At 45.4% G+C, this 24,427-nt stretch overlaps 1 protein-coding gene across 4 annotated transcripts in view; it reads left to right on the forward strand.

Annotated features, from left to right (window-relative positions):
- Positions 1 to 16,744, forward strand: part of PANX2 (pannexin 2) — a 37,752-nt gene extending 21,008 nt beyond the window's left edge. For 2 of the 4 annotated variants that reach the window (XM_053406305.1, XM_053406306.1), the window contains exons 3-4: positions 8,143 to 9,594; positions 12,970 to 16,744. In XM_053406305.1, coding sequence (XP_053262280.1) covers positions 8,143 to 9,594; positions 12,970 to 13,349 — 1,832 coding nt within the window. In that variant the 3' untranslated portion in view covers positions 13,350 to 16,744. Of the gene's footprint in view, positions 1 to 8,088; positions 9,595 to 12,969 lie in introns of all 4 variants that reach the window. The other 2 variants (XM_053406307.1, XM_053406308.1) reach the window with 2 other exon arrangements.
- The last annotated feature ends 7,683 nt before the right edge of the window (positions 16,745 to 24,427 follow it).

The raw sequence follows: 24,427 nt of genomic DNA on the forward strand, positions 1-24,427 counted from the left end.
ACAATAGCTCTCTCCATTAGCTGAACCCGCTGTGCTTTCTCTCTTTGTTTTTCACGCTGAGGTCTGTTGTTGCAAAGGTCAAAGAGCCCGACTTTCAGTATTACCTAATGCCGTAGAATACGCTCAAATCCAAACGATGAATGCCTGCTTATTATGAAGCTGCATTTATCGGAAAACAAGCACTTTCAGGTAGCATGATCTCAGCCGAGAGGAGCTGTGTGTCGAGGGCCAAACTATGTAACAGTTTCTGAGGACTGATTTTGCTGCTGCTGCTGCTGTTGTTTTCAAAAGATGTTATCACTTATTCTGGCCTCCTTGTTTAGCTGTTTCCAGAGGACCAGCCATGTCAGTCTGTTGCAGAAAAAACAACAGTGTCTTGCTTCGCCACATTTATTACTGCATAATATTTATTACGACATCTAAAGGCAACCCTGTTTTGGGAATTTTTTTCATGTCTAATGTTTTACAATTTTTGATGTGTTTTGAGCCACCTAGTATGGCTGGGGAAACACAGCCAGATGGGTGTGGCATAAATAATAAAAATTTTATTATTATTTTTGAGATCTAGAATTGCTATATCAAGTGTGCTAAATATTATCCTCAGCAGGAATATGGAGGGGGTGTGTGTGTACGTGTATGTGTAAAAAGTGAGGTCAGGAGGAAATTAAAATGCAGAGTTTTCAATCTGTGACAATTAAAGTTTTACATGTATGCAAAATACGCAGCCCAGTGGCCAGAAGCAATTGATGATATCACAAGCATTCCAGTGTTGCTAAGGCACTTAGCTTGCCATATATTTTCTTTCTTGATCTTATTGTTTTGAATGAAATCCTGAACAATGTGGATTAGCAGTTCTGTAGACATGGTTCACACCTACATGTTCAAAACAGGGCAGCTGATGTTTAGGATTAGAGAGTCCCTTCTCCTAGATCAGGGGTCAGCAAACTTTTTCAGCAGGGGGCTGGTCCACTGTCCCTCAGACCTTGTGGGGGACTAGACTATATTTTGAAGGGGGGGGATGAACGAATTCCTATGTCCCACAAATAACCCAGAGATGCATTTTAAATAAAAGCACACATTCTACTCACGTAAAACACACTGATTCCCGGATTGTCCGCTGGCCGGATTAAGAAGGCGATTGGGCCGGATCCATCCCCCGGGCCTTAGTTTGCCTTCCCATGTCCTAGATGGGCGATGCTCCCAGTTGATGAGCCCTATCTGCCCCTACCAGGGACACGGGTGGCGCTGTGGGTAAAACCTCAGCGCCTACGACTTGCCGATCGCATGGTCGGCGGTTCGAATTCCCGCGGCGGGGTGAGCTCCCGTCGCTCGGTCCCAGCTCCTGCCCACCTAGCAGAACGAAAGCACCCTTAAGTGCAAGTAGATAAATAGGTACCGCTTTATAGTGGGAAGGTAAACGGCGTTTCCGTGTGCTGCTCTGGTGCCGGTTCGCCGGAGCAGCTTCGTCACACTGGCCATGTGACCTGGAAGTGTCTGCGGACAGCGCTGGCTCCCGGCCTCTAGAGTGAGATGAGCGCACAACCCTAGAGTCTGTCAAGACTGGCCCGTACGGGCAGGGGTACCTTTACCTATCTGCCCCTACAGCATATGCAGAAACCACCTTCTTGACCGTTGGACTCATCAACTCAATTCTCCTGAGCCTGTTTCCTATAGAGAATTAAAAGAATTCTGCTTAACAACCTGCCTCATGGCCATAGCCAGTGAATCAGATTTCCATGCAGATGAGTGAGTGGGATCTGCAAGTCTCCTTGGTTTCCATGCTGACTGCAGAGAGGAAGAGAAACCAATTCTTTAGTCTGTCTCTCCTGCACCAGCCAACTGAGTTCCCCATCCACAGAGGCATACCAGCCCATGCCAACCCACTGCTCTCAGCTTAACCTCTTTCCAGTCAGGAGGTGAACTTGGAACAGCAGCTCACCCAGCAACACATTAGGAATGGGCTCACCTTCTTAAAATATTTACCGGTATTTTCTATAAAATGCCTTGTCGGTGTTAGTTTGGAGCATATTTTCATTCGGGGGAAAAGACAGGTAACCAGCTTCGTGTGAAAAGTATAGATAGCCATGCAGGTCCAATACAGTGGTACCTCTGGATGCGAATGGGATCCGTTCCGGAGCCCCTTTCGCATCCTGAAGCAAATGCAACCCGCGTCTGCGCGGGTCACAATTCGCCGCTTCTGCGCATGCGCATGATGTCATTTTGAGCATCTGTGCGAGCGGCAAAACCTGAAAGTAACGCGTTCCGTTACTTCTGGGTCGCCACGGAGCGTAACCTGAAAACACTCAACCTGAAGCATATTTAAACCGAGGTTAAACCACAGAGCCTAGGACTTGCCGATCAGAAAGTCGGCGGTTCGAATCCCCATGACGGGGTGAGCTCCCGTTGCTCGGTCCCTGCTCCTGCCAACCTAGCAGTTCGAAAGATGTCAAAGTGCAAGTAGATAAATAGGTACCGCTCCGGCAGGAAGGTTTCCATGCGCTGCTCTGGTTCGCCAGAAGCGGCTTAGTCAGTCTGGCCACATGACCCGGAAGCTGTACGCAGGCTCCCTCGGCCAATAAGGCGAGATGAGCGCCGCAACCCCAGAGTCGGCCACAACTGGACCTAATGGTCAGGGTCCCTTTACCTTTACCTTTTATGACTGTAATCCAAAATTGGCAGTGAGATAATAACTCCATTTTGAAAATGTGACTATGCGCAGTGAGAAGTTGTACTGGGGTTGTGTGGTTTAAGCAGGCGAGGTGTAATGCTGCAAATATATTTCTTTATAATAGCAGGGTTCTCCATACGTTGGTCTCCAGCTGCTTTTGGACTACAATTCCCATCATCCCTGACCACAGATCCTGCTAGCTAGGGATGATGGGAGTTGTAGTCCCTTTCTTTCTTCCTTTACTTTTTTGCAAGTGATTGCCTTCACTTGATGTTGAATGATGTTGAATAGCTTGCGCTATGATGAGACCTACTACCAAGGTATTTCAGGAACTGCTTGCCGTAATATTGTCAGGAAGTGTATGGGATGTGGCGGTCATTCACACAACACATCTCTTCACGTGCCCCATGACGGGAGTCACTCTGTTTCCAGAAATCATACAATATGAATCAGCTTGAGGCAGCTTCTTACAGAAGGCTAGCCTTGATATGACTTTGTCCTATATGGTAGCCTGAGTCACGGTTGTGTGATCACAATCCACTGAAATGTGACAGTCTTTGTACTTTCAGTATACATCTTCCAAAGCTAGGTGTTAATAGCATTATTTTAAGAGCTCCTTGCCCGGGCACTGTGAATAATTTAGCCCATTTCCTGCATTTAGTAAAGGAGCATCTGTGAGCTGTTACGAATACAGAATAGACTCACCCATGCAGATCCCTTGCCCAAAACTATTATTGTGTCACTGTATGCCACAGTAAATTTCTCCCTAGAGAACGCTTGAAAGCAAATATTTGCAGAATCCTTAGCGGCAAACACGAGTATTCAGATGCAAAAAATAATCTTTGGCAGTGCAAACTACACAAATGAGGCAAAATTAATTGCAGCCCTATTGAAATCAGTTAGATAGACGCTCCCACACAAGTGAAACAAGGCATTCCTAACTGAATTAATAATTTTATAGCACATGCAAAAGACCTATCATTACTGCAAGTGGAGATTATATGGAGGCTTGCATATTGTCGACAGTCCTTGTGTTTCTGTGTACTGAGTGCATTGTGGGCATCCCATCGATAGGAATTGGTCCCAAGCCTAAGTGGCTGAGAACTGACTTTACTGCCACAACAGTATCATGAAGTGCAGAACTTTATCTTTGCCTATACAGTGGATGGCAGACATTCACATACCGTATTTTTTGCTCTATAAGACTCACTTTTTTCCTCCTAAAAAGTAAGGGGAAATGTGTGTGCGTCTTATGGAGCGAATGCAGGCTGCGCAGCTATCACAGAAGCCAGAACAGCAAGAGGGATTGCTGCTTTCACTGCGCAGCGATCCCTCTTGCTGTTCTGGCTTCTGAGATTCAGAATACTTTTTTTCTTGTTTTCCTCCTACAAAAACTAGGTGCGTCTTGTGGTCTGGTGCGTCTTACAAAGCAAAAAATACGGTATATAGGACAAATTAAAATGCTTTCCTTAAGTACATCCCTGGGGTGGGAGGAAACCTTCATTCAGCCATAAGATTTAGCGTCCTACTCTTAAATGGTGTCATAGTTACAGGATTTCTGTTAGCCGACTGGCTGGTTGCTCTCCCCTAGTGAGAACTTTTGTATCAGAAAGGGCTTTGAGACCCCTGGTTTAGTGGGTTGCAGGGGCTATGTTTTAAGTTAGATTTTAATTTCTGATCATTTTAAATTATTGTAAGACACTAACAGAGCCTGAATTGTCTAAGTCGGGTCAGCAAGCTAAGGCCCATGGGCTGAAAGCAGCCTGCAGTGGTTGTTTGACCGGCCCATGAGCCACCCCCGAACTGAGGTGCCCGCTCGTGTGCTGCGCTAAACCAGCGCAGCACGGGGACTCGCTTCTGCAGTGCCGGAAATTGCGTCTGCACATGCACAGATGTTGGAAATTGCATCTGCTCAGACGCAGACGCCGGAAATTGCGGGCGCGCAGGCAATCCAAACCATGGAGGGATCTCCGCGGGACCGATCTGGCCCAGGCAAGATAAACCTTGCTGACCCCTGGTCTAAGTTGTCAAGATTTAAGTTAAAAATATGCATCCCTGAAGGATAAGTGTTTGTTTGGATTCTAGATCACTCGATATCCATACAGAGAAACATTGGTTGTGTTGAGATATAACCATGGTTTAGTGTTACAAGAATGAGCCTAGCCTTCCTTTGGTGTGGTAACGAGAAGTAATGATTGAGAGCTTCAGCTTCTGTTTTTACCACAGGTTAGCGTGTTCTCTGAACTACGTCTAATCTTTTAACTATGTTTAGTGGAAACAAGTCGGCTTCATAAAGTCTGGTTTGAAGATGGCTTGCTTCCACTAATCATAGGTTAAGAGTAACCATGGTTTGCCTGAGTTCAGAAGACACAGCAAGCTGTAGTTTACTTAAAACAGGAGTGAATGTTTCCCAACCTGTACCAGAAAAGACAGGACCACACAAACCTGAGAGGAGCCTATGCTCCCTGTCATAATACTTAATGGTGGTTTAGTGCTACAGTGAAACCAACCCATTACGTACTTAAATCTATATTTTAATTGGGTTCCCAGATGATTTACAGGACACCGGACAGCTGCTTCTACATAGAATGTATATAGCCAAGATGGGGCTGGTGGGTTTCTGAAAATCATAGCTGTTGTGCTTTTCTCCATATAGAAAATGTGTGGCGTTCACCACAAAATGTCTTGGTGTTCAAATTATAAGGGAGCACTTTACATTGATCATTAGCTTGCAGCAGTTTCCCTTGGAAACATAGATGCAGAAGGAAGTAAAGCTGTTGGCTATCATCTACCCTGTCTTGTGTTTTATAATAAACAAACAAGCTCTGCACAAGTTATGAATAGAAGGTATTCTGTTACCCTGAATATGGTGTTCGAATCCAGCATGCTTTGAGGGGGCTTCCATACTGCTAAATTCACAATGGGCTGCCCACTGCTTTGGAATATGATGCGTTGGGATACGGATTCTGTACCCTTTCCCAATGGGCTATGATTTCAAGACAGGCCAGATAACTGTCGTAGAAATATATCATGGGATAGTCTGGCATTTCTGGTAGTATCGTTGTCTGAGAACATTGCTGTATAGAGATTGGGCCTCTCCTTCTGGACTTATTTTTAAAAGCTCCAAAATTTAGAACACAGCAGCTGTTCCTTCAGCACATGAGAGGTAAACAACCGCCATGGTCCTAGATGCCTTGATAATTTTAAACTACCTTTCTCTGTCTGAGTACATGCAGATAATGAATAATACAGATTTCACGGAGAAGAATCTGGACACAGCAAAGAGAATGTAGGACTTAAAAATGCTGCTCAGCATTTGAGCAGCCAAGTTCTTTGAATATATTGTTGCTGTATAGTCAAAGCTTCTGTTCCATTAAGTCAGGAGTGTGGAACCTCCAATCTGCAGGTCAAACGAGGGTTCAGTTTTGGCCCATGAGGTTGTTCCCCCCCCCCAAACCACACCTACCTGCCCTACAGCTTTTGTCATATATGACATCAGGTGTGGCACAGGTAGAGATGCGGCTTCCAGTGCACAATTGGCAACCTTAAAGTGCACTCCTGGTTGTGCAATGGCAAGGAGAAGCTGGCTTCAGCTCTGCTGGTCCATCAGTTGGTGGGTGGCAGAGCCAAAGCCTGTTAGTTTTGCTGTGCAAGCCATGCCTGCAGCAAGCCTTGCATGGTTCTTTGAAGTCCTGACTTTGGAACGTCAAAGCACCCGGTCACCTGATAACATGCGAGGTCAGGTGGTTGACAGGTATGGAGTCCCTCCTGCCTGCCAAATTTGGCTTGTAATGCTAGAAAAATGCAACCTGTGCTGCTAATAGAAGTACAGTGGTACCTTGGGTTAAGTACTTAATTCATTCCAGAGGTCCGTTCTTAACCTGAAACTGTTCTTAACTTGAAGCACCACTTTAGCTAATGGGGCCTTCTGCTGCTGCCGCGCTGCCGGAGCACGATTTCTGTTCTCATCCTGAAGCAAAGTTCTTAACCTGGAGCACTATTTCTGGGTTAGCAGAGACTGTAACCTGAAGCGTATGTAACCTGAAGCGTATGTAACCCGAGGTACCACTGTAGTACGACTCGTGCAACACGTTGGCGACTAATATACACACAATAATTACCAAAATAATTATACATTCTTTATCAGTCTTCTGAGAGAAATATACAAAACCTTATGCAAAGCCACAGAGACTTGCAAACTACCCAACCTAAGACGAACTTACAATGCCTGGTTTCAATGGATTTTTCAAATGCTTAACTCCGTCTTTTGTTTTCTTTATCTTTTTAGGTAAGTTCATGAAGATACCAACATATCTTAACATTCATTAACATCCACCTACAACTTCACTAGCGTCTCTCGGTATCGTGAACAACACTGAACTTACCTTTTGTTGGTATCTTCATGAACTTACCTAAAAAGATAAAGAAAACAAAAGACGGAGTTAAGCATTTGAAAAATCCATTGAAACCAGGCGTTGTAAGTTCATCTTAGGTTGGAAATTAGGCTTGTGAGGCTAGGATTTGATAAGGAACTGACCTTCAGGACCAGAAGGTTCCACAACACCTGCTTTAAGGATTTCAAGGAGGTGGGAAAGTTCTCTTCAAAGGGTTTTTAAGGAAATAATAATAATATAGTAAACCTGCTTAGTCACGTGTTCTTAAAGAAATGTATCTAGTCTTTGAAATAGTAAGACTGCGCCTGTTCAATGAGAAACGCAGCACAAACGCAGGTGGCACTGTGGGTTAAACCACAGAGCCTAGGACTTGCCGATCAGAAGGTCGGAGGTTCAAACTTTGCTACGGGGTGAGCTCCCGTTGTTCAGTCCCTGCTCCTGCCCACCTAGCAGTTTGAAAGCACGTCAAAGTGCAAGTGGATAAATAGGTACCGCTCTTGCGGGAAGGTAAATAGCATTTCCGTGCGCTGCTCTGGTTCTCCAGAAGCGGCTTAGTAATGCAGGCCACATGACCCGGAAGCTGTACACCGGCTCCCTCGGCCAGTAAAGCGAGATGAGCGCCGCAACCCCAGAGTCGGTCACGACTGGACCAAATGGTCAGGGGTCCCTTTACCTTTACCTTATCCTCGCTAATTGTATTGCTGTGGCATCCTGTTCATTTGCTTTCCAGAGCACATTATGGTTTACATTGGAAATCTCCCCCAAGACAACTGCTGCAAGTGTTAAATGATATTCCTAGCTCCAGTTCATCCTAGAGTTTTCAGGTTTACAGATTCCTCTGTAAACTGCCTAAGTTTAAGAGCTATGATCTCTATGCAGATCTATGGAACGTAAAGATTTATCTCATGATTAGGAAGACCGAGTTGGCCATGGCAATTAGAATGGTGCCGTTTTATGCACATTGATGCTATTTTAAATATGCAGTAGACGAAAATTGATATAGTTTATGAAATATTTATTTTGCAGAGCTTCTTTTTGTAGGTTAAATGCACAGCAGTGACTTTTCTCTCTGTTATACAGAGGAACCCATATACTGTTACACACCACACAACTTCACCCGTGACCAAGCCTTGTATGCCAGAGGATACTGTTGGACAGAACTAAGGGATGCCTTGCCAGGAGTAAATGCCAGCCGCTGGCCCTCCTTGTTTGAGCATAAGTTCCTTCCATATGCCCTGCTGGCTTTTGCTGGCATTATGTACATTCCAGCGCTTGGCTGGGAATTTCTGGCCTCCACCAGGCTGACTTCTGAACTTAACTTTTTGCTCCAGGAGATAGATAACTGCTACCACCGAGCAGCCGAAGGCCGTGCGCCAAAAATCGAAAAGCAAATCCAGTCCAAAGGCCCTGGGATTACAGAGCGAGAGAAAAGGGAAATAATTGAGAACGCGGAAAAGGAAAAGAGCCCGGAGCAAAACTTATTTGAGAAGTACCTGGAGCGGAGGGGACGCAGCAATTTCTTAGCCAAACTTTACCTTGCACGGCACCTGTTCATCATATTTTTAAGCATCATCCCAATCACGTACTTGTCCACCTATTACGCCACGCAGAAGCAGAACGAGTTTACGTGCGCTCTGGGGGAGCCTCCCGACAAAACGAGCAGTTCAAAGTTGCTCATCCGGGTGAACTGCAAACTGCCGTCCGTTCAGCTCCAGCGCATCATTGCCGCAGTAGACATTGTCCTCCTCTGTTTCATGAACTTGATTATCCTCATCAATTTGATCCACCTCTTTATAGTCCGCAAATCCAACTTCATCTTCGACAAGCTGAATAAGGTTGGCATCAAGACGAAAAAGCAGTGGCAGAAGTCCCAGTTCTGCGACATCAATATCTTGGCTATGTTTTGCAACGAGAACCGGGACCACATCAAGTCGCTGAACCGCTTGGATTTCATCACCAACGAGAGCGATCTGATGTACGACAACGTGGTTCGCCAGCTGCTTGCGGCACTCGCTCAGTCTAATCACGATGTCACCCCAACCGTGCGCGATTCCGGGATACAAACCATCGACCCCAGCATTGACCCTGCGGACATCGACCACAGCGAACCGCTGGTCATTAAGCGACCCCGGAAGAAAATGAAGTGGATCCCGAGTTCCAATCCTCTTCCTCAGCCGTTCAAAGAGCAGTTGGCTATTATGAAGGTTGAAAACAACAAGCCTGAGAAACCAAAGCCCGTGCGTCGGAAAACGGCGACGGACAGTTTGGTTGCCCCTTTGCTGGAGGCCAACTCGAAAAACTCTCAGCCGTCTTCAGCCCACAAAAATGAATCTGCCGCCCTCTCCAGCGCAGGCAATGAGAAGAAACATACGCGGCACTTCTCCTTAGATGTTCATCCGTATCTACTGAGCAGTAAGAAACCCAAGCCGGAGATTCAACCTATTACCTCCATGGCAACATCCAAAAGCCAAGGGAGTGGATTTTTAAGCCAAGAAGAGAAAGTCATCGTGCATGTCGCTTCTTCCCTCAAAGGTAATAATAATAAACAACAATAACAAAATTTTATTTATATCCCGCCCTCCCCAGCCGAGGCTCAGAGCGGCTAACAACAGTAAAAATAACACAATTTACATAAAATCGTAATCATTTAATTGAAATACATGCTAAAATCAATTCATTCTAAAATCAATTCAGAGTCAAATTAATGGCAACCATTGGGCTAGAGTTCTATAAGGATTACAAAAGGAGGGGGGCAGACTGTGCCTCAGCCAAAGGCCTGGTGGAACAGCTCCGTCTTGCAGACCCTGCGAAAAGATGTCAAGTCCTGCAGGGCCCTAGCCTCTTGTGACAGAGCGTTCCACCAGATCAGGGCCACGGCCAAAAAAGCCCTGGCTCTGGTTGAGGCCAGCCTAACCTCACTGTGGCCTGGGACCTCCAAGATGTTTTTATTTGAAGACTGTAAGGTCCTCTGTGGGACATACCAGGAGAGTGGTCCCGTAGGTACGAGCGTACGAGGGTCCTAGTTTGTTTAGGGGTTTAAAGGTTAAAACCAGCACCTTAAACCTGATCCTGGTACAATTGTCACATGGGGTCCAAGTCAAATGCAAAATCTTCTTGCAAACTTGCTTACGATCTTGGGTGTTTCGCTCCACAATTTCTTAGAAGTTCCTGGACAGGGTTGCTGCTTTCCACATGGTTGGAATCTCACATCACACCAATACAGTAGCTTCCGTATTGGAATCTATATGTGTCAGATGGGAGGAGATAGGATGGGAAGGTGCGATCGCAGAGTTATGGGATTCTGAGCATGCAGATACAGAAACCAGACCCCCAGGGATGTAAGCTGAACCTGAGACTTGCCGACAGGAATTTCCCCCTTCTTGCATATTCTCTTGTTAACCTAGAGGCTGGCTGCCCACATCTGCAGCTTATTTTAAAATTTTAACTCACTAATGTAACAGTTAAAAGAAAATAGTCTTGTCCGTTCAGATGCTCTTGTAATTCAGTCTAAACTCTTGCAAAGTCAAGCTTTTTATTCCTCTTGCGCTTGTCAACTGATGTTTTTTAGGAAGCTGGTTCACTTTGAATGACTTGAGCCTCAGAATTGGAGCGGAGGCAGAACAAATGCAGAATGCGGGTCATATTAGTCCCCAGTGGTGGGGTTTCAAGAGCTCCAGTGTTTACTCTGGGTTTTGGTTTCCTTTGCATGAGGTCATGTTTTGTTCCATCTAGCTTTTTTACACAGCTGTACAGCTTGGACACCCTAATAGGTGTCCCAGAGCTCTTCTTGAGGGAGCCACTAAGTCTCTTCTCGCTTGGCCTGCCTCGAACACAACTGCAAAGTTGCAGGCCGATTGTTCTCCTTAACATAGGTACACACTTTCCCCCATCCCTGACTGTTGGAGAGGGAGGAAGATAATAATAGTCACCTCCGCCATCTTGGGCCTTTCTAGAGACAGGTCAGCTGAATGTCCCTGGCTGTCCATCGTTTTTTTGTTAGACCTCAAAATGTCTCGCCTCAGACGGATGCACACAAATAGCTTTGCTTGCAGAAAACTCACACAGCTGAAGGGAATCCAGACAGACCAATGATCAAAAATCACACTAGGGACTTAAAGAGGGGGTCGTTCTGGAAAACGTTCTGGAATAACTCAGGTTTTCCATTCTTGGTGCAAATGCTGGGATATTTAGAATTAAATTGTTTTGTAGAATTTGCTTTTCTGGAGGGGGGATTAAGTGTGCAAATTACTCCTCTTTCAACATCACTCAGGAGTATTTCTAGACTAGGAAAATTTATATGAGTTTTGTACTAATCTGTCATGGCTTCCTTCAAAGGAATTCTGGGAGTTATAGCTGAGGATACCGAGAATTCTCGGCTTCCCAGCCACCCCCTCGCAGTACTACAGTTAACTGAGGAGAATAACTCTTAACCTATTTAACTGTAGCATTAATATGCTCTTAAAGCTTTCCTAGACAGTTTATGCCCATCATCAAATTACTTAGTCCTGAGCAATCCCATTAGTTTTAATACAGCTACTTTGATATAAGCAGTTGAGGTTTGTTTGCTTTTTTACTTAGAATATATTCTGGCTCCAGCTCTTCTATGAATAATGCTACATCATATTTTTATTGCTTTGGCCTTTGGGTGTTTACGTCAGCTGCTTAAAATATCCTGCTTTCCTGTGTGTTGAAATATTTAAGGTGTTTATTTTTAAGAATTTATCCTCCAGCTTCCATATTCCAGCTTCCACACTTCAAGAAAGCTATTTAAAAGAAGAAGGTAGAAACAATAAAACCATGCAGCAGTTAATAAAAACAATAGGAATAATGAACCGATAAATGAAATTTAAAGCAATCACCCAATTAAAAAGAAGGTCGGATATTCTAAAATGACATGAAAACACTGAGAGAATAATGTAGACTTTGGCATCTAAAAAATATCTAGAGAGATATTCACAATTCAAGGGTCACTGCAGAAAATACTCTCTTCAATAGATGCCCACTTTGGAAGATAGGGCTGTATAGAAAACAGCCTCTGATAAGCATCCTAACTGAATATTCTGGTTTTCATGTGGGAGAAGACAGACAGTGAATATCTTGGCATTTCCCCTCCGGATCCCTCCTCAAAGAATTCTGTGTATGTTTCTCTGAAAGACCTTCTGCGTTAACAATTACTTAGAATCTGGAGCAATGTTCTCACCACCAGCGTCTAAAATAGCTTTCTAGGCAGCTAGGCTTTCTGCAGCTGCTGATAGTCTCTCAGGAACTGTTCATGCATTAGCCTCTTAAGGAAGCATCCTGTGCATCTCCATGCTTCTGGCGGCCTCTCCAGGTGCCCAAGGCGTCACCATGCGCTCACTACCATAGCATCCTTGCCTTTTCTGACTTTGGAGAAAGAGAGTCACCGCCCCTGTTGTTGTTCTTCTTCCTTGTTCTCTCAGATGCCAGCTGGTTTTCCTTGCTCTGTCTCCTCCCAGCTGAAATCAAGAGCAGCAAATATTAGAAAGAACAAGGAAGGAAAACAGGTAACTTCCTTTTTACCTTCGGCAAGTAAAAAAAAAATAAGTGAGTTAGGTGAGGATGGGTGAGTATTGCTTGCTGTCCTTCTGAGGGTTGGAAGAAGGTTCTCCAGGTCAGGTACCTGTAGTGGCTGTTGAAACCAGTGGCCACTACAGGGACAATGAGGCTTTGATAGGCTAATGTGTCAACTAGCCCAGAGAGGCATAAGATGATACAGGATCCTATTATAGAAACTCTGTCCAGCTATCAGAGTCCATGGAGAACGTAGTCTCCGCCAGTTGCTTGTTTTCATGGAGACGAACCCACAAAACATGAATGCTAGAACTGATCCTGTTGGGTGTATGAAAAGCGAGCAATGATTAAAAAAGTGTTTTGTTTCTCTTTTAGGATCTTCCGTTCCAACGAAAGATACCCTTTACTCTCACAACACATGCAGGACTGTGCCTGCCGCCGGGACTTTTCTCACCTGCAATCACAACCACATAGCAACTTCCGGTGCTGCGAAAAAGGTCACTCTGCCCCACATAAGCCCAGGAGAGCCAGTGCCTGCCTTAAACTGTAACGCCGCTCACCCTCTTCTGCATATCAATACGTTGTATGAAAACCATGAAGAAGAAGTGGTGTCAAACCTTATAGACGAGTCTTTAGACAATAGAATTCACTCGCCCACGGAGGCAGGAGACATCATCTCCAGACCTTCCACAAAGCAAGTCATGTTGGCGACGTTTGATGAGCCACTGGCAATGGTGAACTCTGTAGAGTATTGACGGTCCACAGCTTACACTGATCACAGCTGGATGGCCCACCTCCCAGTGCCACTTTCACGTGAACCATGCTGCCCTGCCAATGCCATCCACTGCATGAGCATGGAGTGCTGAAATGCAGACCATTGGTTTCACCAATACTCCAAATCGGTCGTTCAGGGTAGTGTCATCGTGTCTTATCGATAGCTTGCAAAATGTAATAATAATAACCACTGTAATAACAACAACCAAATTATATACTATGCTTGGAACACCGAGAAACAAAGCACAAAGACGTTAGCTGTAGCTTCATGAGTTCTGTGTGGGTTACTACCACTATCCAAATATTTAAAGTGCTTGAGCGCATGCCACACAGTGTTTCTTAAACAAAGCACTTATAGCCTTGGTACTTGAGCTCACTCTCTGTAAAGCGGGGGGGGGGGGAGAGAGACCTGGAGCCCCTCAGATGATGCTGGGCCACAACTCCCATAATCCCTCACTGTTGGCCACCTGGGCCAGGACTGACGGAGTCTTAAGAGCATTTTGAGAGTCACAGGGCCCCCATCTCCTGCGGTAAAGTAATGAAGCACATAATATGTATGGTATTTATTCTTCCATTTTAAAAGGCAGGAGTAACATCGTGTTTTGTCTCTAAGGTACAAAGAAACAAAACAAAACAAAAACACAGCCAGGTGTGTGTGTTCTTAATGACATGGTTGTAAGCAAGCTGTATTTTGGTTCACGGGTATTGGGCAACCAGGGCTGGCCCTAAAAATTTTGCTGCCTGAGGCAAAGGAGAAGAGCGCTCACCACACACATGCATTCCGCATACTGCAACAACAGGCCATCATCCTCCACCATATTGTGAGGGCAGCTGGCTAGTTTAGCAGGTGCAAGCCGGGCTACATAGCAAACAGAGCTGCATCCATCTCACTCTGCCGAATAGTTGGGCCGGCCCTGCCAGCCACTTAAGTGGCAATTGGTCTTCCACCAGCATCAGTGTAAAGAGAACTGAAACTGGCCAGCCTGCTGCACTTACGAATGAGGAAACGAAGAGCTATGTCCTGCCCTTTAGTACGTTCATATGCGTTGCGAGAGGTGATGAAAACAAAGAGTTTATTTTTTTAACGTCTATTTTCTTGTGAATGAGGGTGAATGTTGAGTCAGATGTTCTATTCTAGCAGAGCGGAGAGAGGAGGGTTGTCCTGGAGCTGCTTATTTTTGTCCATAGAATGACGTCTGCAAAACCAGGTTAGAAACTTTCTAAGGTGCTTCACTGATGTGAAGGATATTCCAGTGCTGCTAAAAAAATATCCAGTAAGAGCTAATTTCTCCAATGGTGTGGTGTTTCAGCAGATGGTTACTTGAGTCTTTTTAAAGGACTTGTCTACGCTACAGCTTACCACAGGTCAAGAAAATACTGACTCATCCAGCTTGTAATGGTTTTGCGTCTGAACATTTTGCTGCTTGAACTGTGGCTGAATAAGGGCAGATTCAAAAGTGCAGGAAATACCATGTGGTACAGACCTTCCACAACTGCATCACTTCAAATTGTGGGTGCAGGATTGCAAGTTGGAACGATTCTCCGTGCTTTTAAAAATTGCCTGTGTGTGGAAAGCTTGCATGCATGGGAGAGGAATGTCTGCACTGTTTTCTTTCAGAAGGGCTTCTTTTCTACATGGCAGCAGGTGTGACTCAAATATTAAAATTCTTGTCTGCAGTGGCACGGATCAGAAAGGAAGGATTGCTCAGCGCACAGTATTTTTTGTACATTTGAGTCTGTCTTTAGAAACATCAGCAGGAATTCCAGTCAAGGACAGTTAAAAGTTTCACACAGCTGAAGTGTGCCACATAGGACCATGTTCTGATCTTAGCTTCTCACACCACCATTTGCTAGTTTGGTGTGCCCAGAGAGACTGATTTAACATAGGGAAGAAAGCTGCTCCTTTTTGTTGAATGCTCTGCATTCACAATCCCTCTTGAAGAGAAGGAAATTAATAGCAGACTCAAATCAGCAAATGTTGGTTGAGAATACCCATAGCGTTCATGGATATCTGCTACTGCTACACACTGATTGCTGTTTAGTGTCTTCAAAAGTAGCCTTGAGCTGCTTCCTTCCATCATTTTCACAGGATCTGCTTTCCCCTTGGAATGGAAACAGATGCTACGAAAGGATATGGGATATTTTGGAGGTGGAGAGAAAGAGAAGAGGCCAGAATCTCTGGAACTGCGCGACAGCAGAAAATCCTCATGCACAGCCATGACAAGAAATAAATCGGCCTATAGAAGAGCTCTTAGACAACACATTTCGGCCTTTGTGTGGAAGATAATACAGGCTGAAAGCGGTGTCTGAACAGGGTTAAGTGTGAGCCAGCCAAAGGCAAGGTGGCACAAGAGGGCAAACTAGCTCTGATGGCAAAATATGAGGTTCTGTCCCGTTACACCAGGTCTGGGGTGGGGAATATGGTTTAACAACATAGTCATGTTTAGCAAATGACATAAGCTTGGATTTGCCAACCTGTGGCCCCCTATCAAGATGCTGTGAGTTATAGTTCAACATCTGGACTAGGTGAAATCCAGCGCTGCTGTTCCATTTATGGAACGGCTTTTCTTCCTGTCAGTACCCCTTCTAATATAGGGGGTGGGTGAAGGGAAATAATGTTCTGTAATTCCCCCAATCCAGCTTCCATGCTGTTCTGGAGGGCCCTGCAATCCTCTGGGGCGTATTTTCAGGGTGTGCCAAGGGCTGCAAGGGGGAAACATTGGCAAGTATCACCTTCCTTCTGAGTTAGCAAACCGATCACCCAGATGCTTTTATTCAGGACAGATGCTGCAGGTCAGCTTCTGGCTATGCCTCTCCCATGTTCAATATTCACCCGTGGTAAAGCAGTAGCGTAGAAAAGGCCAATGTAGCAGAGCACTCAAGTAGCTTTAAATGTTGGTGCAGCTTTGTTGAAATCGATGGGTTGCACCTTTGAAGATAACACGGTGTGCCTGTAAGCACGTTGCTATTCCAGGCCATCCGTTAATGAGGGTAATAAACAAGCAGTAATAAACATACTGTCATTTTCGAGCAATCTTTACCTTGCTTTTGGCCCAAAGTGCGTCCTCATGGCCTGGTTCTTCCTGTAACTTTGATGTGCAAGTTTCTTAGAAATATACCTAGCGTAGTTTTCAAAAGGCACACAGGAAAAACATAGCACGCAATAACTGACCAATTTCTAAGGAGAGAAGTTTTTATTAAAGCAATGTTAAGCCGATATCGAGGATTTTGACATTTCTGTATAACGGTAGAAAACACTGCACAAATTATGGGTCTACATTGAGTGTTTTTTCATTTGTTTTACCTCAGATAATCAATATGGCACCCGTATTTATTGAAAAATAGCACTGAAAGCAAATAAATATTCTCAATACGGTTTGTGTCTACTGTCTTATCATTAGAACACTGCTCTATTATCCTGAGAGCGTTTATTGGGAAAATAAGTACTCTTATCTAAAGTGCCTGGTCTGATAACTGCTGGGTGCTGCATATTAACAACCAAAAGCAAACCCTATCAAATGAATGCTGAGCCTTTGCAGAGCATCACTGTCGCCCACTTCCCATGTTTTTCACATGCATGTTTCCTAGAAACAACAAGCAGTTTTTCAAAGGGAAATTTGGAACATTTATTATTGCACAGTCTCTGCACAAGGCCAGCAAAGTCATCTTATTAAACGAAGTGGCATTTCATGTGAGCCTGACAATTCATAGCGAGAAAGAAATGTAGCTTGTGGTGCCCACGTCCTTGATGCTTTTAAAAACTCAAATAGCCTCAGACATGAATGTGTTGTGCCAGTAGTGTTAACGGAGAAATCTGAGGGTTCCCTTGGACAAAAAGACAAGGACACCAGCCAGGAATACCAGAGCAAAACAGCAGCCAGTAGGCTTGGTCTTTATTGAAGACTGTCGCAACAGGACTCCCACCTGCCACAAGGTGGAACAAGATGGAAGCCCTGAACAAAAGAAGACCCCAACTTTTATTAGCTACAAATCCCCCATGCTACACCCCCAAGACTACATCATAACTACATCACGACTACATCATTGACACATCACAAAGAGGAGGGGTTGAGGGAGGAGTTGTGGTGGTAACCTGAGTGTCTTGTCACCTGGCCGGTTCTACCTTTCCACCTCCCCATGAGTACTTTCCAGAGGACAAAAGGGAGTTTGCAGTTTCCTGTCCCCAGAGGGAAGAGCTGATCACTGTCCTTTGTTTCAGTCCATGCTGAATCCATTCCCATATGCAGGTCCTTTGTGAGTGTGATAGTCTTCTGTCTAGGACCATCAAGGTTGGCATGCCAACTGGGCAGGTTTCCTGTGGACGTGTTGGTACACGCAAGAGATTATGGCTGCCCTGTATCAAACCTTCCACATTTTGTAGTCCTTCGTTCATGGAGTAAAATAAAAGTGGAACGGTGCAGATCCGATGTATGGTTGATTTTCTATGAATTTATAACAGAAGTGTCGTGTGTGAGTGTGTTTGTGTGTGTCGGGTTTGTACAAACTGAATGATTGGGGGGAGGGGTTCCTGCGACAGTAGCTACAGAAGAAGCACAAAAAATGAAGATACCTTTCACTACAGGTGACACTGACATCGGAGGTTGTAAAAAAGATTCCTAATTGTTGAAAAATGTGACTTTTAGATTGGAAAAATAAGAAACTAAGAGAACTGAAGTGGGCAGATCCATTCCTACCTTTGAGTAAGCCCCATTGACTTAAATGGGGTTCACTCCCAGGTAAATGGGCTTAGGAGAGAAGCCTTAGTTATAACTACCTTTTAGCATTGCTGCTATTCTGTTGCTTTATAAAAAAAAGAAATCAGTTTGTCACATGAGGCTGACAGCACATGAATTTTCAGGTTGACTATACAGCTTATTTTACTGATTTTTTTTTTAATGTTCCCTATGTTTCCACATAACTTTGGTACAGCAACAATTGTCACAGAATTGACTTCTGGTCTATTTTTAGTTCCTCTTCCCAGAAAGAACTACAAAAGCGGAATGTCTGAAGCACTAAAGATTTCACACAAATGATTCTATATATGTCTGGCTTTGATGTTTGCACAAAAGCACACATCTCAACGTGCCAGTATAAAAGAATTGGGTAAGTCATCTATAGCACTATTTGCCTCAAAACACTCGCACATTCTGGAAAATTCTGTGACCAGATTGCATCAGGGTCACGTGATTGATCCAAGCATTCAGCCTCTCTGTTATGCAAAATAAGTTGGCAGAATTCATGATGTTTTCCGCACATGAAACTGATATAAGAGGGAGAAAGGTTTAGCAGAGACCTCCCCACTAGGTACCAATTTACTACATGCCGAAACTTTATTATATAGGGGGAAATTCAGAAACGTGACTTCCCACACACACTCGGTACGGTTCATCGTTCATCCTACCCACTGTGCGGAATGGCTATGAGCTGCAGAGCTCCTTTTTCCCCTTCCAGAAACCAATAAATGCTATCATTACTCTTGTTTTTGTGCATTCGTTGATCTACAGCTTGTGCTCCAGTGCGGGATACTGGCTAGCGTGCCAAATTAGGAGTAAGTAGACCTGGTTCCCAAACTCCCCACCCTGCACTCGTATGAAGGGTGCTGGGTGCTGAAAATCTCTAGCGGCCAATGTACCTTGTAGGTTGTTATGGAGATGGGGGAGGGAAGCTGTGTGCATCACCCTGAATTCCTTGAGAAGGGATTAAAACTCAGATTTTGGTTTCAAACCTCTTACTTCCCTTGATCGTCCAGGTCTACAGGAACAAAACCCGCACTGCATGTTGTACATCGTTTCGATAGCAATCCAGGAGGCGACATTTCTCCCTAAATACAGTCATACCTCGGGTTACAGACACTTCAGGTTGCACGTTTTTGGGTTGCGCACCGCGCCGAACCTAGAAGTACTGGAACGGGTTACTTCTGGGTTTCGGCGCATGTGCAGAAACACTAAATTGTGCTTTGCACATGCGCATAAGTGCCAAATTGCAGCCCGTGTGTGCGCAGATGCGGCGCTGTGGGTTGTGAACACTGCGGGTTGTGCCTTCCGCACGAATCACTTTTGCAACCCGAGCGTCCACTGTAAAGAGGTCGACATTCCAGCTGGAAAGACTCCATGAAGCATAAGTGTAGACTTCCAGGTGTTTGAGAAGCATTTTAGCAAGCAGCAAATAAACTACCACATGGATCATGACACCCTTAAGGGATTCCCCTGGCTCCTGTGAAGTTCCTGCCCCTCCTCTCGCTGCTTCTTTGGTCCTTGGGATGGGGTTAACCTTTCTCCCCCTTGAAAAGCACATAGAGCTGAGGGAGGAAGTTGAAACAATGATGCTCTTTCCCTCTTCCTTTTTCACCTCTATGTGCTTTTCAGTTTTGGTTATTAATTTTTATTGAATTTTCCGCTTTATAATATTTAGACACATCATCATTATCCATTTTACTTCTTTAGCTCTTGAGAGCCTGCGACTTACTTCCCTCCCTCCCGCCTCATGGTTTTCAAAGTTAACCTTTCATCTCAAAGCATTTATACATTTTCCAATTTACGTTTCACTCCTTCAAAATGTCACAGTTTTTCAATAAATCTAAACTGGGAAAGAACGTTTAACATTACAAGTCTTTTTTTACAACCCTGCTAGTGTTGTTAATTGCTTACAAGGCTCCTTCAAGTATTGTATAAATTTACTCCAATTTTTTTGGAGTGCTTGATTACGCTGGTTTTGGATGTTTCCCGTCAGCTTCGCCAGTTCCTCAAAGTCCATCGTTTTCGTCTGTCACTCTTCTTTCATTGGGACTTCTTGTTGCTTCCATTTTGAGGCTAAAGAAATTCTTGCTGCAGTTGTTGGATACAAAAACAGTTGTTTTTTTATCTCCCTTTGGATTCTCTTCCCCTGCTATAAAGGTAAAGGGACCCCTGATCATTAGGTCCAGTCGTGGCCAACTCTGGGGTTGTGGCACTCATCTCGCTTTATTGGCCGAGGGAGCCGGCATACAGCTTCTGGGTCATGTGGCCAGCAGGACTAAGCCGCTTCTGGCGAACCAGAGCAGCGCACGGAAACACCGTTTACCTTCCTGCCAGAGCGGTACCTATTTATCTACTTGCACTTTGACGTGCTTTCGAACTGCTAGGTTGGCAGGAGCAGGGACCGAGCAACGGTCGGCAAGTCCTAGGCTCTGTGGTTTAACCCACAGCGCCACCTGCGTCCCCTTCCCCTACTATACCCAGTAAAAATGCTCATGGTCTATGTGTTTTTCAAGGCTCAGATTAATTCTTCTGGACCCAATGTTTACCCAGATCCTTGGGAAAGTGGCATGTACGAGCCATTTCTCTGTCTCCTGGGCTCTGGGAGAAGCGGGTCCTGATGCGGTGGGAGGAGAGAGAAGTGGCCAGAAGGGGTGGGGCCCAAGCACTCATTCATAAACCCAAATGTGCCCTTAAGCCTTGAAAGGCTCCCCTGCTGTATATATTTATGTCAGGGGCTCAGGAGCAGAAGCACAGGGGAGAGAGGAAATGGAGAGCGAAGGGGAAGAATCTGAGGGCAGCGTAGGGGAGTATGACAGTGACCCGAGAGATTCCATGAGCTTCTCCAGCGAATCAGAAGATTCCCAGAAGGGGGCGCCGATGGTCAGGGCAAGGGGGGTCCCAGGGGGGACGCACCAGAAACAAGGGGCCAGTGGGGACTCCCAAAGCAGCAGCGGGAGATCAGGACCAGCTGCCCCACCAGAGCGTAGTGGGGGGGAAGAGTCCCATGTGTCAGGACCAGCGTCTCCTCCAGCGGGGAGAGAAGATGAGTCAGGGCTGACCACGCCTCCATCGGAGAGTGGGGGAACGGAGGGGAGGTCAGTTCCAGCTAGCCTCCCCGAAGGGGGGAGCAGTGACAGCAGCAGTGCAACGGTCAGGAGGAAAGTTGCAGGCTGGGCGCGCACGCCAAGTTCAAATGTACAGGCGCGCGGGACAGCAGGAAACCCGGATTGGGAACCAGGTCCTAAAGCCCGCCGGAGGGAGGGGGAAGATTCAGGGGACTCAGCGTCAGAAGAGTCTAGGAAGGGCGAGACCCCGACGGACAGGCGGAACCAGAGGAGGAAAGAGCAAAGGAAGAGGTGGAGCAAGGCTAGAGTCTTAAGCTGGTGTCTGGGGGGAGGAGATTCAGACGGAGCTTCAGCAGTCTAGAGTTTGAGACGTAGAGCTGCACGCTGCGGCTGTGAAAGCGAAACTGAACTTCAATAAAGACTTTCGTACATAACAACGAACCGGCGTTGGTCCTTTGTGAGCTGGGACCTCGGGCAGCTCTGACAATTTAGCCCAGCAGGGGAAAAGACTCCACTCAAAAAATGGCAAGGCAGCGCCAAAAGAGAAGTCATGTCCCCAGCACGGGAGCAGGTATTAGGGAAGGGTGGGTCCATGAACTGTCAGGTACTTGGATGATGAAATGGGGCTGGATAGCAGCAAAGGCAGGGCAGTTTGGGTGCTGCCCGTCCTGCCTTAGCATCCATGGAAACGCCATCATCTCCCACTGATCAGGGATTGCGCTGGTGACACCAGCCAATAAACTCCCCACATACTGAGGAAGCCAATGGGCTCAGGTCTGTTTCGGATTGTGCAGTTTGAAGCGACTGGAAGAATAAAAACTGACTCCTTTTGGAAATGAAGCATTGCGAACCCGGTTCACCAGATTTCGAGTCTATCGCTCTTAACCACTACACCACACTGGCTCTTCAGGCTCAAGCCCCAGCCCCGGCTCAGCTGGTTCTGGAGGCGGGGACTCCTGTGCAGGCTGAGATTCCTCAGGTTCAGCCTCCGAGTCCGAATCCCAGGCCATCACAGACTGGCTGATTAGATTATCTGTCCAGGAACTGTAGAAACGGCTCCCTTTCCTTTCCTGTGTTGAACCCCATAAAACCAGGATTTTTTCCCCTTTGCAAAGTAAGCTCAACAACTTTGAGCTGATCCTCAAAAAAGGGACTTTTCCCCTTTGCAAAAGAAGCTGCACAACTGTGAGCTAATCCCCCCAAAACTTGGGGCTTTCCCCCTTTCCTCCTCTTAAAACTAGCTGCATATTATGGCCGGGTGCGTCTTATGGAGCGAAAAATACAGTAACTTGGTCTCATTCACTTTGGAGGGGACCTTTTTTGGCCTGAGAGCCACATTCCCTTGTGGGCAGTAGTGCGGGAGACCAGAGACAAAAGTGAGAGAGCAATGAATGTGACTCTTACCTTTGTAAAGCAGGTTACACTACAGTCATGCAAAGGTTTGAGGTTGGGTAGGATGCATTCTGCTCCCCTTAAAATAGTGAAGCCTGACCCCTTGTGGTTACAAAACAAAAAAAGAACCATTAGGCAACATAATCTGACATTCTGCTGATGAACGCTGAAACCCACAAATAATTTAAATATCCCTAAAGCTGATTATTTTCACAAGGTTCAATCCTTGTAGTTGTACCTTGGATCCTGAACGCCTTGGTTCTCAGACGTTTTGGCTCCCGAACGCCGCAAACCTGGAAGTGATTGTGTTAAATTGTGGGTGAACATATCAAACGACACAGCAATTCTTCAAACAGCTCTTGTTTATTCACAGGCCAGAACAGAACTGAACTGAAGGGTTCAGCCAACCTGCTTATATAGAGCTCCACTAGAATGCAACAGTAACCACTTTCTGTAGCTATCCAATCACTGAATGTCACTTTCAATCCCTTATTTGCATGTGGACCTGAGTGAAAACTATCTACAGTATCCCCCTGCTGGCCCAGGGTGAGAACTTCAGTACATAACAGATTGTTCCGTTTTGCAAACGTTCTTTGGAACCCGAATGTCCGATGCGGCTTCCAGGGCTTCCGATTGGCTGCAGGAGCTTCCTGCAGATAATAATAATAATAATAATAATAATAATAATAATAATAATAATAATAATAATAATTTATTTATTTATACCCCGCCAATCTGGCTGGGTTTCCCCAGCCACTCTGGGAGGCTTCCAACAAAAGATTAAAAATGCATTAAAACATCAGTCATTAATAACTTCCCTAAACAGGGCTGCCTTAAGATATCTTCTAAACATCAGAAGCCACGCTTTGGTTTCCGAACGTTTTGGAAGTCAAACGGACTTCTGGAACAGATTCCATTCAACTTCCAAGGTACGACTGTTCCATTGACATTCAATACAAATCTTCCATTCACTTTAATGGTTAACGTAAAAAGATAAAGATTGCCTTGTGAGACCAAGTGTGAGAGCCAGTGTGAGAGCCAGTGTGGTGTAGTGGTTAAGAGCGGTAGTCTCGTAATCTGGGGAACCGGGTTCGCGTCTCCGCTCCTCCACATGCAGCTGCTGGGTGACCTTGGGCCAGTCACACTTCTCTGAAGTCTCTCAGCCCCACTCACCTCACAGAGTGTTTGTTGTGGGGGAGGAAGGGAAAGGAGAATGTTAGCCGCTTTGAGACTCCTTAAAGGGAGTGAAAGGCGGGATATAAAATCCAAACTCTTCTTACCAAAGATAGTCAAGAACATGCAATAGCATCAAAATTTGGCTTTGCTGCTGCAGCCACTGGAAGCCAAAGCAGCTGGCAACAAGAGTAACCCTTCTGGACCGATGTATAATATTGAAAATGAAACATTACTATCCCTATTATTTTCTCATTTGTTCCAGCTGAATAGGAAGCATTTTCAGGGAGAAACTGCCAAGAGGTTGTAAATGATTTCCTGGCAGTAATAAAGCTTTCCTGACATTAATATCATTTTTGCCTTCACTCTAGAGGCTTTTGTGATTCATGCATGCGGCGCCTCTGTCTCGAGCCATTTGCTGGCCCTGAGTTGGCTAGTAAAAATAATAACATGGGGGGGTGGCGGCTGCAGGAATGGTGGCGTTGCTAAAACTCTTAATAACAGAGGCTTCCCAGATGTTGAGGTTGTGTTACAGCACAATACAAGCAACAAATCCCCACTGATGCATCTCGTGGCTTGATCTCAGACTTCAAGTTTAAGGATGTGTAACTGAATTTATAGACGTATTCATCTCTTAATGGGACGCAGGTGGCACTGTGGGGAGCCTAGGACTTGCCGATCAGAAGGTCGGCT

Source organism: Podarcis raffonei, chromosome 10, assembly GCF_027172205.1.
Source record: "Podarcis raffonei isolate rPodRaf1 chromosome 10, rPodRaf1.pri, whole genome shotgun sequence".
Taxonomy (NCBI): domain Eukaryota; kingdom Metazoa; phylum Chordata; class Lepidosauria; order Squamata; family Lacertidae; genus Podarcis; species Podarcis raffonei.